The 18,066-nt window shown below is 35.5% G+C and overlaps 1 protein-coding gene across 24 annotated transcripts in view; it reads left to right on the forward strand.

Moving 5' to 3' along the window:
• Positions 1–18,066, forward strand: part of DST (dystonin) — a 492,147-nt gene that overhangs the window by 316,061 nt on the left and 158,020 nt on the right. For all 24 annotated transcript variants that reach the window (XM_030802620.1, XM_030802603.1, XM_030802607.1 and 21 more), the window contains 18 exons: positions 7–135; positions 291–368; positions 455–616; positions 703–807; positions 3,404–3,499; positions 4,315–4,440; positions 5,068–5,220; positions 5,403–5,557; positions 5,761–5,887; positions 6,979–7,162; positions 7,965–8,122; positions 8,612–8,790; positions 9,624–9,762; positions 10,564–10,757; positions 11,853–12,015; positions 13,049–13,132; positions 15,075–15,182; positions 15,693–15,791. In XM_030802620.1, the coding sequence (XP_030658480.1) occupies positions 7–135; positions 291–368; positions 455–616; positions 703–807; positions 3,404–3,499; positions 4,315–4,440; positions 5,068–5,220; positions 5,403–5,557; positions 5,761–5,887; positions 6,979–7,162; positions 7,965–8,122; positions 8,612–8,790; positions 9,624–9,762; positions 10,564–10,757; positions 11,853–12,015; positions 13,049–13,132; positions 15,075–15,182; positions 15,693–15,791 (2,439 nt within the window). The remainder of the gene's footprint in view (positions 1–6; positions 136–290; positions 369–454; positions 617–702; positions 808–3,403; positions 3,500–4,314; positions 4,441–5,067; positions 5,221–5,402; positions 5,558–5,760; positions 5,888–6,978; positions 7,163–7,964; positions 8,123–8,611; positions 8,791–9,623; positions 9,763–10,563; positions 10,758–11,852; positions 12,016–13,048; positions 13,133–15,074; positions 15,183–15,692; positions 15,792–18,066) is intronic.

Below are 18,066 nucleotides of genomic sequence, written 5' to 3' on the forward strand. Positions count from 1 at the left end.
TTGAAGGTACAACTGGAGCGCACTGAGTGGGGCTCAGATTTGCCAAGTGTTGAAAGCCATTTAGAAAATCATAAAAATGTTCATAGAGCTATTGAAGAATTTGAATCTAGCCTCAAAGAAGCTAAAATCAGTGAGGTATGTGAATTTAAAATTTGTATGTATTTCATTTTAGTTTACTCTTGTTTTGCTTGTTACATGAAGACCCTGTAAATCAATAATAGATACATTAAGTGTGAGTCAGAATACCTTCAGATTCCTGACTGGAGTGTCTTTTTAATCTCATGTTATAGATTCAAATGACAGCACCTCTTAAACTGACTTATGCAGAAAAGTTGCACAGATTAGAGAGTCAGTATGCAAAACTCTTGGTAAGTTTTTTTTTTTTTAAACCTTCTGTTTCCCTTATCTATATTTGGCAAAAACATGGTTCTTATGATGATTTTCCTTACTAAAGAATACATCCAGGAATCAAGAACGGCACCTTGATACACTCCATAATTTTGTAAGTCGTGCGACTAATGAACTTATTTGGTTGAATGAAAAAGAAGAGGAGGAAGTTGCTTATGACTGGAGTGAGAGAAACACCAGCATAGCTAGGAAAAAAGATTATCATGCTGTAAGTACACCCTTTGTACTTGCATACTAGGGTTGCGTTTTAGGTTTATATATTTTTCTAACTCACTTCTTAATTATTTCTTGAAGGAATTAATGAGAGAACTTGATCAAAAGGAAGAAAATATTAAATCAGTTCAGGAGATAGCAGAGCAGCTACTTCTAGAAAATCATCCAGCCCGGTTAACTATTGAGGTAAAGCTGGAAAGTGTAATGGTGTTGGTTGAATATTGATATGATTATTCCCTTTCAGATTCTTTTATTGCTGAGAAGTTGAAAATTACAAGCCATCTAACTTTTATTAAAACCTGGCTCACAAATGTTTCTGTACCGATTGCCTTCAGTTCTCTGGCTCTAAGTATGTCACCCATCACTTAGAATAAAAGTACCCTTGTCAGCCTCTGTGGCTGAGAAGATGTATTGCTGTAAATATAAAGTACCTTCTCTGTACAAGCATTGCCATATTATTTATTTCTGATTGTGTAACACTGCACAAGTGACATAGTATTGCCAAGCCTCATTTTCCTACCAAGAATGGGAGAGATTACCTCTAATCCATAGAGCTGTGATGAGAATAAGAAGGAAATAATTTACTCTTACTGCTTAGTATTGTTTTTGGTACATTATTTGTTCTCAAAAAAATACCAGCTGTTATGATTCAATTTAATACTTTTATTTATGCTCTGGTTTTGTGAGGTGTATTGGGACAGCATCCTGACAAGGCTTTATAATGTGTAGTGAACTTTTCAAATTCAGAAGTGGAAAATTGAGATGGGATTTATCAGGTTGTCTGTGCAGCTGGGACAATGTTTTAAATTGTATATTTGACAGAGTTAGTGACTTTCTGAATGGAGGATGGGGGGATTATGTAAGAAAGTAGGGATTGTCACACATGGGCAGTCAGATGTGATATTTTGCCAGAGGAAAAAAAATGATGCTTGTCCTGAAAGTTGTCATGCTTCATACTCACAATTGAGGAAAGGAATCTGATAGATTCACTGAAATCATAATAACTCAAAAGATTAGTACAATTCTAGGCTCATCAGGAAGTTTTAGGGATGTTATGTATGATCTTTTATATAAAATACGGTTTTGTGTCTACATGAGATGTCACATATGAATGTTAAAAACGTAGAAGAGTAGGGAACCTTTAGGGAAAGGAAAGTAGAGTAATGGAGGGCCTGGGATGTGGTTTTGTACACTAATACGCTAAAAAGAGTATTTCTTAGGGTGGAGAGAGGAAAACTGTTAGGAAATACGATTATGGGGCAAGAATTTTGATGGGAGTAGAACATGTGAATGTCACTCTGATTACTTTTATGTAGAAATTATAATTTAATAAAAAATTTCTTAAGAAGTAAAATGAAACCTTAGTCATCTTTATGATCCCATTGGCCTGTCCTGTGTCTTGTTTGGGTACATGGATAATATTTAGTTAATTATCAATACTGTTTAATATTTTCTATGAAAAAAGAATATATGATACATCTTTTATAGCCAATTTACTGAAAGTAGCTTAATTTGAGGTAGAATATGATCATGATATGTTGCCAGATATTCAGTGCTGCATCATACATTCCATTCGGAGGGCCTGCCTAAGTATAGCTCAGCAGGAATGAACTTTTCCAAAAGGAGGGAAAATGACAGGCTTACTTAAAATAGTCATTAAAGCATCTCGAGTGCCCTCTTCTGGAAATCAGTGAATTGCACCTTAAATAGAAAAGAGTATTTCATGTTTCCTTAAGGAAGTAGGTATCCTTTCTGTAATATTGTTTACCCTCATGAAAGATGCACTCTGTATTAAATTAAAAGTTCAAGAAACACATTTTTAAAATAAAAATTCCTAGTATTATCATCATTATAATTCCAGAATTACACTGATTTGGGAGTACACACATTTTCTTTTCCACCCTCCCCAAACCTCACCCCAGCAAAAACAAAGAGAAACCGACATAACCATATATTTCTGTGTTAGAAGGTATATTTTATGATCTAGCACCATAAAAATTCAGAGAAAGGAGAGATGAATGTGCCATGAAAGAAAACATATCGGAGGATTCCACAAAGCAGATGTAAGAGTTTGTGGCAAAGGAGTCAAGTGTTGGTTTTGTAAATAGGAGGGATAGCTTGCATTTATTTTAGTTTTTAAATATTTTTTTCCTGTAGCCAGAGTTAATTTTTTTCTTATATTTTAAGAAGAAATTTCAAGAAGTTTAAAATTGAAAATAAATCAACTGGAGTGGTTTAAAAATTTGTATTTAAACTTTAGGACTGACTTTGTACAAGTGAGAGGTCTTAGATAAGAGGAAAATTTTACTGCCCTGATTTTCTTGTTTGGGTTTTTTGTTTTTTTTTTTTTTTGAGATGGAGTTTCACTCTTGTTCCCCAGGCTGGAGTGCAATGGCACAATTTTGGCTCACTGTAACCTCCACCTCCTGGGTTCAAGCAATTCTCCTGCCTTGGCCTCTCGAGTAGCTGGGAACACAGGCGCGTGCCACCATACCTGGCTAATTTTTGTATTTTTAGTAGAGACAGGGTTTCACCATGTTGGACAGGCTGGTCTTGAACTCCTGACCTCAGGTTATCCACCTGCCGCGGCCTCCTAAAGTGTTGGGACTACAGGCGTGAGCCATCATGCCCAGCCACTGCCCTGATTTTCAAGTCTTATTCTGCCAAAACAATTGGTCATCTATTTAGATAGTAGAGTTAGCATTTAGAAGCATCGCTATCAAAAGGTATGTGTGCATTATTTCTCTCCAGTCAGTTATGATGGCTCTGTTTTATCTTTAAGGCCTACAGAGCAGCAATGCAGACGCAGTGGAGCTGGATCTTACAGCTCTGCCAGTGTGTGGAGCAGCACATAAAGGAGAACACAGCATATTTCGAGGTATGTGAGTAGAATCATAACTTCAATAGATGGTATTGTGATTTTGGCTAACTTGCCGGAATCTTTTTCAAAATTTATTGTTAGGATAACAATGTGTGTGTGTATATATATACACATATACACATACATATACGTATATACACGTATATACACACACACATTGTTATATATGTGTATATATATGTATATATGTGTGTGTGTGTGTGTGTGTGTGTGTATGTGTGTATATATATATGTGTGAATTGTTTTCTTTGTAGGCCAGAAGAATTGGTTTTATGTCCTATGAGATAGATTGAAGTATTCTGTTAATGCAGGAATCCTTTAAAAATTATTAAGATATCATAGAATCTTTATTCTATTCTACAAATGTGTCTCTTATTTAGGAACTGTTTTCATGTAGAGAATCAACCGTCTATAACCATTAAACTTCTAAAACCATAGAAGTCTTTAAGTATTCTTGGAATTTCACTCCTACTTAAAAATTGTTTAAATCCTAGTTTAAAATGGACCTTCAGCCAAAATAATAGAGAGCCAAAACATCATATAAGCTTTGGACACGTAGTATGTTCATTCTTAACTATTCAACTTCAAGGGTTATTCTTTGGTCCAAGGAAGGATGTGACTATTAAGCTATCTTGTGCTTTTATTCGGTTATTCTTTGGTCCAAGGAAGGATGTGACTATTAAGCTATCTTGTGCTTTTATTCTGTTCTCACTTCTGAGGGGTACACATAGGACCTTGGTATTGGAGTGTGACAACTGTGTGCTTTGCTGGTATTTAACATACTTTAACTGCCAGGTTTCATCTTTCCTTAGTTTTTCAATGATGCCAAAGAAGCTACTGATTACTTAAGGAATCTAAAAGATGCCATTCAGCGGAAGTACAGCTGTGATAGATCAAGCAGCATTCACAAGCTAGAAGACCTTGTTCAGGAATCAATGGTACTAACACAAAACCTATGCATTTTATAAGTATGCATAAGTGATTAGATTAGTGTTTCATATGAGCAGAACTTTGTATTTTATTGGCACTCCTGATATTTCCCACTAATTCAATTACACGTTTGCACATTCAGTTTTAGTATTCTTTTGGCAACAAATACAACAAAAGTTTTTTTATGTGATAGCTTTGATATTTTAAGATGGTTTTTAGTGTCGTGTGTGTGTGTGTGCACGTGTGTGTTTAGTCGTTCTTTTGCAAATACTTTTTAAGTTCTTAATATATCCTGGGCACTGTTTTAGGTTCTAGAGCTACAGCAGTGAACAAAGCAGACAAGAATCTCTACCTTTGTGGTGCTTACATGCTAGAGAGGGAGTTAGACAATAAACAATAAATAAGTAAAATTTATATAGTATGTTAGGTAACATAACTGCCAAAGAGGAAAAAGAAAACCAAACAAACCAAAGAAAGGAAGAGGGATACAAGATGGGGTGGAGGGGGAGGGATTGAAAATTTAGACTAGGTAGTCAGAGAAGACTTTCCTGATGAAGTTTAATTTGTGTAAAGTGCTGAAGGCATGGAGAGTACAAGTCTTTTACTTCTTAAAATTCACTGTATTTATTACTTAGGAAGAGAAAGAAGAACTTCTGCAGTACAAAAGCACTATAGCAAGCCTAATGGGAAAAGCAAAAACAATAATTCAACTGAAGCCAAGGAATTCTGAGTGTCCACTCAAAACTTCTATTCCAATCAAAGCTATCTGTGACTACAGACAAATTGAGGTACTTGTAACTCCTAGAAACAGACCAGTTTCTGTCATTATTCATAAATTTTGTAACTGAGATCATCTTGCTAACTAGTGATCAAGATTTCCCCCCTCATAAAACGAAACAATCCCAGGATTGAGATGGAAAACAGTTAACAGTGACCTCATTGAGTTATTCTTCTCTTTATTTAAAACCAGATAACCATTTACAAAGACGATGAATGTGTTTTGGCGAATAACTCTCATCGTGCTAAATGGAAGGTCATTAGTCCTACTGGGAATGAGGCTATGGTCCCATCTGTGTGCTTCACCGTTCCTCCACCAAACAAAGAAGCGGTGGACTTTGCCAACAGGTTCGTATATATTAGCTAAAAATATTGAGCTAGTTTTGGGGGCTCTCTGAAGGTTGAAGAAACAATCAGTACTTTGTCAAGGCCCCACAGGATCAAAAGTCTCTAGAACTCATCCGTGGAATATTTCACACAAAAATAAAAATTGCAGTGTGTTTTCAGAGGGAATAAAAACATTAATCTGAGTTCTCTTTCATGTATTTCAGAATTGAGCAACAGTATCAGAATGTCCTGACTCTTTGGCATGAGTCTCACATAAACATGAAGAGTGTAGTATCCTGGCATTATCTCATCAATGAAATTGATAGAATTCGAGCTAGCAATGTGGCTTCAGTAAGTATGAATCTGTATGTCAACTCAGTATGTCCAAAAATGTGCGTGCCTTTTCATATGTGTGGTAGAGTTTGTATTTGCTTTAGAATAGGATGGAGTCCAGCAAATCCATGCTAATGTTCATTTATTCAATGAATATTTGTTACATGCGCATAGCATGTAAGGCACTTTTTAAGAATTGAGGAAATCTGGAGATCACAAATTTCTTTCTTTTTTTTTTTTTTTGAGACGCAGTCTTGCTCTGTCGCCCAGGCTGGAGTGCGGTGGCGCAATCTCGGCTCACTGCAAGCTCCGCCTCCTGGGTTCACGCCATTCTCCTGCCTCAGCCTCTCCGAGTAGCTGGGACTACAGGTGCCCGCCACCACGCCCGGCTAATTTTTTGTATTTTTAGTAGAGACGGGGTTTCACTGTGGTCTCGATCTCCTGACCTCGTGATCCTCCTGCCTCGACCTCCCAAAGTGCTGGGATTACAAGCGTGAGCCACGGCGCCCGGCCAGAAGATCACAAATTTCATTCAGAACTTACTGTGAGATAGGGAGGCAGACCGTAGTTGTTGGATATATGATGATGGGTACAGTTGATTTCATTTGAGTTTTGTAGACTTGTTTTTCTTTGTTGTTAAAACCTAAAATTGTTGGCTGGGCGCGGTGGCTGATGCCCGTAATCCCAGGACTTTGGGAGGCCAAGGTGGGTGGATCACCTAAGAGGTCTGGAGTTCGAGACCAGCCTGACCAACGTAGAGAAACCCTGTCTCTACTGAAAATACAAAATTAGCCAGGTGTGGTGGCACATGCCTGTAATCTTAGCTACTCCAGAGGCTGAGGCAGGAGAATTGCTTGAACCTGGGAGGCGGAGGTTGCAGTGCGCTGAGATCATGCTCCAGCCTGGGCAATAAGAGTGAAACTCCGTCTCAAAAACAAAAAAAACAAACACACACCTAAAATTGTTAATGAAAAAGACAGTTAATTTCAAATGTTCCTATTGATGATTATTCATTTAGATTGGCATATACCATATGACCAGTTTGAAGTGTATCCCATTCAAATCTATGAGTAATAGAATGAATTACATGGGTCTTTGGTCTTCTTTAGATAAAGACAATGCTACCTGGTGAACATCAGCAAGTTCTAAGTAATCTGCAATCTCGTTTTGAAGATTTTCTGGAAGATAGCCAGGAATCCCAAGTCTTTTCAGGCTCAGATATAACACAACTGGAAAAGGAGGTTAATGTATGTAAGCAGTATTATCAAGAACTTCTTAAATCTGCAGAAAGAGGTAAAGCATGGGGATCCCTGTCTTTTTTTCCCCATAGGTGTTTAGTTCTGGCTATGTTTTGCTCTCAATGGGAATCTCAATCTTACGTATATTGTATCACTCAGCCTGTGATATGTAGACACAATTGCTGGAACGGTAAAAGCATGTTTGAGGTAGGAAGACTCAAGAAGGGATTAATTTGTTTCCAAATGATGAATTAATAAAAGATGCCAACCAACTGGTTGGACAAACAACGAATTATTACTTTTCAACGTTTTCACTATTTTGCAATCCTTCAGTTTCAGAAAAGATTCAATTATTTTCCCATTTACCAAACTTGGATTTTATACAAGGATTGAAGCAAAAGGTTTTTGCCTAGTTAACTTTTGTTAAATATAGATTTTATTCTGAACTTTTTAAATTTTAGAGACAATTTTATTAGCAATATTCTATTTTTGTAAAATCTTAAACATTATTATTTACCTACTTTTTAAGGATTTTTATTTGATTTTTGTAATTAATTTTTGCAGCTAATATAATTCACATTTTTGTGAACATAAAATAGCAACGTGTTACTTTGGACAGCATTTAATCGGAAATTGGTACTTCAAATGGCATTTGAGAAATTTTATTAATTCTTCTTAAATTTTAAGATTTATGTTTTAAGAGTTATATCCTTAGAATGGGTTTGTGATGAAAACAGGAACCATTTGCTTGACTAGCTATGTCCCAGTAATATAAAATTGTCATATTAAAACATAAACAGAAGCTTCTAAGAGATAGAAAACAAGGTATTTTCTAAACATTATATTTATTTTCACAGAGGAGCAAGAGGAATCAGTTTATAATCTCTACATCTCTGAAGTTCGAAACATTAGACTTCGGTTAGAGAACTGTGAAGATCGGCTGATTAGACAGATTCGAACTCCCCTGGAAAGAGATGATTTGCATGAAAGTGTGTTCAGAATCACAGAACAGGAGGTGAGAGCTATAAATATGTTGGGAAAAAAACTCTCTTCATGACCCTACGTATCAACTCTTGTGACTTCTTAATGTTCCGTTTTGCACACTCACACTAGCCAGTCTAGTGTGAGGTGAGGTCTGATTATGTAATTATTGCTGATTATAAACTAGAATTCAGTCTACCTCTGACTCAGGTAAACATGAGAATATGTACACGCTCACCTTCATTGTGATGAAGGATATAAGGACTTGCAATAAAAGTCATTATATACCTGCTGTGTGCAAAAGTACTAAGTTAGATGTTGAGGCTAAGGAGATGAACAGTAAGGGAATTATTGATTGTAAAACTTGAATGCCATGGTGTAGTTTCTTTGATAAAAAACAAAGAATATGTAGATTTCTAAGTCATTGGTTCTTAATGTGGAATGTGTGTTTTTAAACTAGTTTAAGAAAAACACCTCATCACAGGTGATGGCCTGATACCTTTGTTTGTTCTCTGTTTTATAGAAACTAAAGAAAGAGCTGGAACGACTTAAAGATGATTTGGGAACAATCACAAATAAGTGTGAGGAATTTTTCAGTCAAGCAGCAGCCTCTTCATCAGTCCCTACCCTACGATCAGAGCTTAATGTTGTCCTTCAGAACATGAACCAAGTCTATTCTATGTCTTCCACTTACATAGATAAGTATGTAACTGCTATCTCAATACATAAATTGCTTCATACAACTCTCATTTTTATTTACTATTAATTTAAAATTTTACTTTTATTAATATAAATATTAACTTTTATTTTGTCTTAAGAAACACATTATTGGCTAGGCGTGGTGGCTCATGCCTGTAATCCCAGCACTTTGGGAGGCCAAGGCGGGTGAATCACCTGAGGTCAGGAGTTCGGGACCAGCTTGGCCAACATGGTGAAACCCCATCTCTATTAAAAATACAAAAGTTAGCCAGGCATGGTGGTAGGCGCCTGTAGTCCCAGCTACTCAGGAAGCTGAGGCAGGAGAATCACTTGAACCCGGGAGGTGGAGGTTGCAGTGAGCTGAGATCGCACCATTGCACTCCAGCCTGGGTGACAGAGCAAGACTCCCTTTCAAAAAAACGAAAAAAAGAAAAGAAATACATTATTTTTTTGGATCGATGACACTTCTCTATGTTGATAGTGGATGTGCTTCAGAGATGAGCGTGTAATGTATGGTCCTCCCACATTTTGCATGTAATTTGGGTAGCTCGGCAGTTGTAGCCAATGAATTTTCATCTCATACTTAAACAAAGTTAGGAAGAAACAATCTGATGTTGCAGTCTCTTGCCGAATACCACTTGTGGGGCAGCGGATGGGTTGGAGCACATACTGTCTATTAAGAAGAAAGCCAGAAAAGTGTCAGTTTCATAGTAAATGTATCAGTGTTCCAAGGTGAAGAACATGTTATGTCATGTGTCATAATGGTGCTTCAGGACTACATTGTGCAAAAATAAACATTTAACCATAGGTGGCTATTGTTTAATTTCCTTTTTAAGGTTGAAAACTGTTAACTTGGTGTTAAAAAACACTCAAGCTGCAGAAGCCCTTGTGAAACTCTATGAAACTAAACTGTGTGAAGAAGAAGCAGTTATAGCTGACAAGAATAATATCGAGAATCTAATAAGTACTTTAAAGGTATGAGACTCACTTTTGGCTATTTTTAAATATCATATTCTACAGGCATTTCTCTAGCACTTAGATCTGCAAACATCAAGCGTTAAATATCTTGGATTTTTGAATGGATTTATTCCATTTGTGTCTCTGTGATCTCACAGCTTACTTTAAATAAGTATGTTCAGTCATTTTAGTTTGAGGAGAGTTCTCATTTGAAGTTTGAACCCTTTTGACAGTAGCTTTTGATAGTCAATTCATGTTGGCAGCAAGAGGAGTCAAAGCTAAAAATTAAATTATTTGTAATAGATTAACTTGCTGAAAAAGAAGTTAATTTAAGATATCAAGGAGGTAAATAGAGAAGTTAATCTGAGAAAGGAAAAAGACTTGTAGTTCAACTCATCTATATGTATTTCTTTAGCAAGTGGTGAAACTATTGCAAAGCAATTTTTAAAAGTTATCTCAGTGATTTCTAATGCATGTATTCCTTTTTAACAGTGGGATTAGTAGGCACTTAAAAGCAGACAATGAAAACGACATATTTTATTAATGGAGGTAGCAAACTTGCTTATGGAATATATTTTATTTTGTTGATATGCAAATTTTATTGGGTTGAACTTTATAAAATTGTCATTAAAAAATCAGAGTACAAATACTGAAAATTTCGTAAGGCTTGAACTAATATAACATTGTGTATATGAAAGACATTCTTTCCTTTATCTTATTTTCTACCTGTCATTTGTAAATAAATTGTAAAATTAGGTAAATAATGTATCTACCCAGTGATTAACATTTTTATAACTTTTACCAATTAATGTATTTTAGCAATGGAGATCTGAAGTAGATGAAAAGAGACAGGTATTCCATGCATTAGAGGATGAGTTGCAGAAAGCTAAAGCCATCAGTGATGAAATGTTTAAAACGTATAAAGAACGGGACCTTGATTTTGACTGGCACAAAGAAAAAGCAGATCAATTAGTCGAAAGATGGCAAAATGTTCATGTGCAGATTGACAACAGGTTAGTATCCTTTTTTGTTCAGTTTTAGCACAGATTTAATGTCTATCTATGGTAAATGAGTAAAATCTAAACATATGAGGCTATTTTTTTTTACTTCCATAGTTAATTTGTTAATTACAATACCTCTACTTAGTCATATTTCTTTCTTACTTGGAGGACTTTAGTAAGACATTTAACTTCAAAATAAGCAGTTTTTCAACTCTGTTACTATTCATGTATTCTAGCATTTATATAGTTAATCTGCTTGCCTTTTCTGAAGGAAAAAACAATGTAGTTCTCTAATTATTAACAACTTATAATATTCAAATAACCATGACTTAGTAAGAGCATGAAGCATGCATGTGATAGGGCTGTGTGTAGCTTCTATACTGGACTTAAGAATGTAAATAAATGGAAATGCCCTGATGTTGATTTTAATTGAAGATAAAAGAAAGTCAAAATCATTTGCTCAATTACAGAATTAAAAAAGGTTTTAGGGTTCATCTTAAAATAAATGAATTCGTGTCCTTTCTCATTCATTTTCGTGCTTATATTGATGCAAATAAAATGCTTTTATGATACAGTGCCATTCTCCAAAAGTAAAATTATGTTCAAGTATGTGTTATCTCTGTAACAAACATGATACATAGGTTTAATGTGGTGGTTTTTTAAATCATAGAGACAGGTATGTAATCACAGCTCCTGGAAAATACTCTCTGAGACCATGTTGAACCAGTCATTGGAATACCTTATCGTTATTTCAAAACTGAACTGCCATTTGATGCAAGCCTTACTATTCAAGACACTGTAATTGATAATAATTATGGTTAAGCTTCCACTTTTCTTGCTTTTTAGGTTTAGCTTCTTGGGCTTGTCCCTAGAATAATCACTGTCACTAAATTGCACAACTCAAGGAGCAGAATGTTTATATTCAACCCAATAAGGAATGCCCTTGGCGGTGTGCCTCAGGGTGCTGCAGCCTTGAGTTCTTTATACATACCCCTCTTGTGCTTAGTTCATTGCGGTCCAGTTATTTTGTCTCTCCCATCTCTACATCTTCCACCCTCCTGGTGGATATCGTTGGACACTGTGACTATTCTGTTACTATTCTCTTAGGTTACGGGACTTAGAGGGCATTGGCAAATCACTGAAGTACTACAGAGATACTTACCATCCTTTAGATGATTGGATCCAGCAGGTTGAAACTACTCAGAGAAAGATTCAGGAAAATCAGCCTGAAAATAGTAAAACCCTAGCCACACAGTTGAATCAACAGAAGGTATGTAAAAATAATTCCCTCTACTGAGGTTATGTCTGCATTTGGTCAGTCATGCTGCTCATCTTCCTTTCCTATGTTAAATGAAAAAGTCACCAACTCTTTAGAGGAAGGTGGACAGTATATAAAAAATATTAAAATCTTGCAACCCAAACCTACATACATGACTTATTTTTATTTCTTGGGAGTAATTTTTGAAAGCGTGGGTAATCAGAAAGTGGAGAGTGTTGGGATAGTTTTCAAATTCCTAATGATAATTTATTTAATCATAGGTATAGAAATCTCTTTGACACTTTGCTGGCCACAATAGTTTTCTGGGTTCCTAAATAAGTAAAAATGGCTAGCAATGGAAAATTAAATACCACATTTGACAGAAAGTTGAATACTTTGAGATTTTTGTTCTATCTTTAGGGGCCAGTCATTTCTTTTTTTTTTTTTTTTTATCTTTTTTTTGAGACGGAGTCTCGCTCTGTCACCCAGGCTGGAGTGCTGGAGTGCAGTGGCGCGATCTCAGCTCACTGCAAGCTCCGCCTCCCGGGTTCATGCCATTCTCCTGCCTCAGCCTCTCCAAGTAGCTGGGATTATAGGCGCCCACCACCATGCCTGGCTAATTTTTTATATTTTTAGTAGAGATGGGGTTTCACCATGGTCTCGATCTCCTGACCTCATGATCCGCCCGCCTCGGCCTCCCAAAGTGCTGAGATTACAAGCGTGAGCCCCTGCGCCCAGCTGGGGCCAGTCATTTCTAGCTCTGTTTTCTTCAGGAATAGGTGGTGGCCAAGGGCATCAAGTCTGCTTTTGGATAATTCCTAAGGAGTTTAGTAATTTCTGCTTTGAAAGCCGCATGGGGTGGGTCACTTCTATGGCTTAATCTGAAAGTTTGTAATTTACCCATAAGGCAAGTTGTGTATTAAGTGCAAAGGGCTAAGGAGCTATACTGTGAAGTGGTGTAGATACGTCTTAGTTAATGAGCATCTTATGTAGTAGAATAGGTGAGTTCCTTGTCATTTTTCTTCTAAACTGTATATATTTATAGATGCTGGTGTCTGAAATAGAAATGAAACAGAGCAAAATGGATGAGTGTCAAAAATATGCAGAACAGTACTCAGCTACAGTGAAGGTAGGAAGATTCATTAACTTTAGTAAAATTTAATATTCAGGTTTGTGATTCTACATGTACTGTTAAAGCCATGCAAGTCATTTCACGCAGTGTTAAAAAGTTAAAAGAATCTTCATTTGAACTTTTTTGACACTTATCTAATAATTCTTTGTGAAATTAGTCACATGACAGCCCCCCAATTCATTCATCTTCTTCTCTCTCACATGTGTACACCCCTGCCACTCCCAGCCACCAGAATACATAGCTCTGTAGTTGGTTTCTTATCACTTTTCTTTCTTTTTTCTTTAACATTGTTAGGGTATTTCACGGGAGAGCTTCTAACTTTCTCACTTAGGGGGACACTTTTCATGCTTTTCAAGTTGTCATTGACAACTTTTCAGTTTTAGCCCTCCAGATCCGTAGTTCCATTGCTTAGCTGGAGGAAAGGGGGGCTGCATAGGACTACACTATTGTTACATATATTTTCATGAGCTTCCAAACCGACTTGGGAAATTACCTGACCACCCTACATGTTTCTGATTTTGTCCCCATCTTGGGAGCATCTCCAGGATTGGATAGATTCCTAAAAATGTAATTTTGTGGTACAGTCATGTGTTGTTTAACAAAGGGGATGTATTCCAAGAAATGCGTTGTTAGGTGATTTTTTCATTGTGCCTACATTGTAGAGTGTACTCACATAAACCTAGATGTTATAGCTTTCTACACACTTAGGCTATATGGTACAGCCTCTTGCTCCTAGACTATAAACCTGTACAGCATGTTACTGTACTGAATAGTGTAGGCAACTGTAACATAATGGTATCTATTTGTGTATCTAAACATAGAAAAGGTATAATAAAAATAGGGAATAAAATATAAAAAATGGTACCCCTGTATAGAGCACCTACCATGAATGGAGCTTGCAGGACGAGAAGTTGCTTTGGTGAGTTAGTGAGTGAGTTCTGAGTGAAGGTAGAGGCCTAGGACATTACTGTACACCTCTGTAGAATTTATAAACACTGTACACTTAGACTACACTAGCTTATAAAAAAATTTCTTCAATAATAACATTAACTTACTTTTTTTACATTATAAACTTGTAATTTTTTTAACCTTTTGACTCTTTTCTCATAGCACTTAGCTTAAAACAATGAACACATTGTACAGCCATACGAAAGTATTTTATTTCTTTATATCTTTATTCTGTAAGCTTTTTTCTATTTTTAATTTTTTTTTTTTTTTTTTTTTTTTTTTTTTACTTTTTAAACTTCTTTGTTAAAGCCTAAGACACAAACATACACATTAACTTAGGCCTATATAGAGTCAGGATCATCAATATCATTGTCTTATACCTCTAGATCCCATGGGAAGGTCTTCGGGGCAATCACATGTATGGAGCTGTCTTCTCCTATGATAACAATGCCTTCTTCTGGAATACTTTCTGAAGGACCTATCTGAAACTGTTTTACAGTTAACTTTTTTTTTTTTTTAATAAGTAGGAGTACGCTCTAAAACAACAACTAAAAGTATAGTGTGGTAAATATATAGACCAGTAACATAGTCATTTATTACCAAGTATTACGTACTGAACATAATTGTGTGTGCTATACTTTTGTGTGACGGGCAGCACAGTAAGTTTGTTTACACCAGCATCACCACAAACGTGAGTAATGCATTGTGCCATGACATCACTAGGCGATAGGTATTTTCCAGCTCCATTATAATTTTATGGGGCTACCACCATGTATATGGTCTGTCTTTGACAGAAATGTTGTCATGTGAAACACGACTATATTTTCTTTATTTAAACTTATTTTAATGAATCTAGGTTCTAATGATCTGTGTCAAATCACTAAAGTTATTTTAGTGAATCTGGGTTCTAATTATCTGTGTTAAATTATTGTAGAATGAAACTCTAGTACCTTGCTTCGATTCATTTTATCTCATTGACTCCTTTATACAGGACTATGAATTACAAACAATGACCTACCGGGCCATGGTAGATTCACAACAAAAATCTCCAGTGAAACGCCGAAGAATGCAGAGTTCAGCAGATCTCATTATTCAAGAGGTAATAAAAGTATGAGAGAAAGAGGGAAAGGGGCATAAAAAACACTTTCTTTTGAAATTTTATATTTTGTTGTGGTAAAATATACATAGTATAAAACTTACTATCTTAACAATTTTAAATGTACAGTTTAATGACATTGCAGTATATCACAATATTGTGCAACTGGTACCACTGTTTATTTCCAGAACCTTTTCATCATCCCAAACAGAAAGTCTACACCCAGAACAATACATTCTATTAAGGGTTTTTAAAAACCCTTTAAAAATTTTTATTCAAGATTAATTATTAACTATAGAGATAAATAAATGTACTTCATGGTGAATTTTAGAAGAGAATTATCATTTGCTATGATTTGCACAATAGTAATAAGCTCATTCTTATCACGTATTAGGAGATAGTTGCGTGCTTTGCTGCCTGAAGGCCTAGTTAATGTAATTATTATTCAAAATTCATTCAACTTAGTAAGAGTAACTGGAGGTAATGCTTTTATTATTTTTTCCTTACTTGCAGTTCATGGACCTAAGGACTCGGTATACTGCCCTGGTCACTCTCATGACACAATATATTAAATTTGCTGGTGATTCATTGAAGAGGCTGGAAGAGGAGGAGGTAATCATTAACAGTGAGCACCCTGTAAATATAAAGGAGCTAGAGATGAGCAGTAACTACAGTGTAGTTTGGGAAAGCAAAATGTGTTTCATGATAAATTTATGTGGTTGGTAGCAGATGTACAAATAAATATTGAATTATAAAATTACAGTGAAAATGACTGAAGGCCTAGGATTTTTGTTTGTCTTTAAGATTCATTCAAATAGAAAGTCATTTCACTTCATGACTTTACATTTTCACTTCAGGACTCTAATATGGTGGGGTTAATGTCTTAAATAAATTATGAAATTTTGGCAGTTTGGCAGAATATTTTTCAGCTTTCTGACAGCTGAGAGGTATACTTCTTTGAAATATAGTTACTGCTGGTATGATGTCTACAGGAATACCACACGAACACATTTGTCTTATGCATTTTAAATTAATTTGTATCTCAAGAAGTTAAAAGTATTATACATAATGTAAAGATGCTAACTTAGAAGTAGTAGACGTTTTTACAAAATGATGATACTTTTTAAGAATTTTGGAGTTTTTGGTTTTTTTTTTTTGCAAAAACATGTAGCACATGGCATTTAAAAAGACTATTTAAATGCCATTCTGATTTGGAGAACTTCTGCAGCTTTGATTCTGCATTTAAAAATTATATTCAGAAATAGGAAGAGTAAGGACTTATAAAGATCAGTGGTCGCCAAAGGCTCTTGTATCTAATCTAAAAGGGAGTGTGCTATGCTTTATTATCTTGATGTACTTTCTATTCCCCAGAACAGACAAAAATAGTAGAATGAATGTTGAAATAAATAAATTGTGGGACATTAGCCATTTTAAATTGGACTGTTGTTGAAATTCTAAAGGTGATTATGCTTAATGTAACTCCATATGAGAGCTGAAACAGCAGTAAACATCTATTGGAAGTTACTTTCTCAATTTCCTAAAAATGTGACCACTTTTATAAACTATTTTAGTCTGTTCAAAGTTAACAGTTTTCTGCAGCTAAATCACTAACGTAGCTAATTGCAAGACTTTATAACCCTCTTCCTTTGTGCTTAGAAGGAGAACCAGGATATTTGTGACCATCTTAATTGCATGCATCTCTCATCTATGATAATTTTTTTATATTTTTAGTTTTTCAGAGATCTTATTCCATTTTAAATGGTATACAGATCTTTTAAATTGTATATGCAGTAGTTAAATATAAAATAAAATAACAAGTTCTTTTCTTATAGTATGTGTCTGATTATACATATATGGGCCACTTACTTGATTTATCTGATGAGGCAGAATGCTAGCAATTGATAGAAACAAAAAATATTTTAGAAGGCCTTAATTGAATGCAAGTTATTATTGTTGTCCTTAAAAATGTCAAAGATTTATAGTTAATTGAAACCAGCAAATATGGTTATGGAAGAACAAGCGAAGGCTATAATTTAAAATAGGTTAAAAAAAACTACCACTTAACATTACATTAATGGAATGTCGTGTAATAGATACATAGCTCAATTTTTAGACTCAAAAGATTGGTGTTTCTGCAACTGAGGTTTGAAGAGCCACATGAAAAACCTTGGTCTAAAGCAGCATTTTCCATAATAAACATAAAATCAAAGATGGATGCAAGTTAATTTCAGAAGTTATACTGATTTAGTTAAAAGAAATGTTACTAAAATATCTGTAATAGACATTAGATATTAGAGAGAGATTCTTCAGTCTGTGCTGAGAACAAAATATGCTAAGTATTAATCACCGTGATTAAAGGGCAAGATTGAGGAAGATTTAGAGAAAAGTTAAGGAAGTTATTTTTATGCAAATAAGTTTGAGATCCACAAGAAAGCAAGTCAGCAATTGGACTAAATTATTTCTGGTAATTTTTCTCACATTTGCTAAAAAAGTCAAGAGTTATCCAGACAACATGATGCTTTTTTTTTTTTTTTTTTTTGAGACGGAGCTCTGTTGCCCAGGCTGGATTGCAGTGGCGTGATCTCGGCTCACTGCAACCTCCGCCTCCTGGGTTCAAGTAATTCACTGCCTCAGCCTTCCGAGTAGCTGGGATTACAGGTGCCTGCCACCACGCTGGGCTAATTTTTGTATTTTTAGTAGAGGCGGGGTTTCACCATGTTGGCCAGGCTGGTCTTGAACTCCTGACCTCATGATCCACCCACCTTGGGTTCTCAAAGTGCTGGGATTACAGGCAGGAGGCACCACGCCCAGCCGAGATTCTTAACAAATCACTGCATTGACTAAGACATTGAGGGTTCAACAACAGATACTTTTTTCTGAGGCAATT

Source organism: Nomascus leucogenys, chromosome 22a, assembly GCF_006542625.1.
Source record: "Nomascus leucogenys isolate Asia chromosome 22a, Asia_NLE_v1, whole genome shotgun sequence".
Lineage (NCBI taxonomy): Eukaryota > Metazoa > Chordata > Mammalia > Primates > Hylobatidae > Nomascus > Nomascus leucogenys.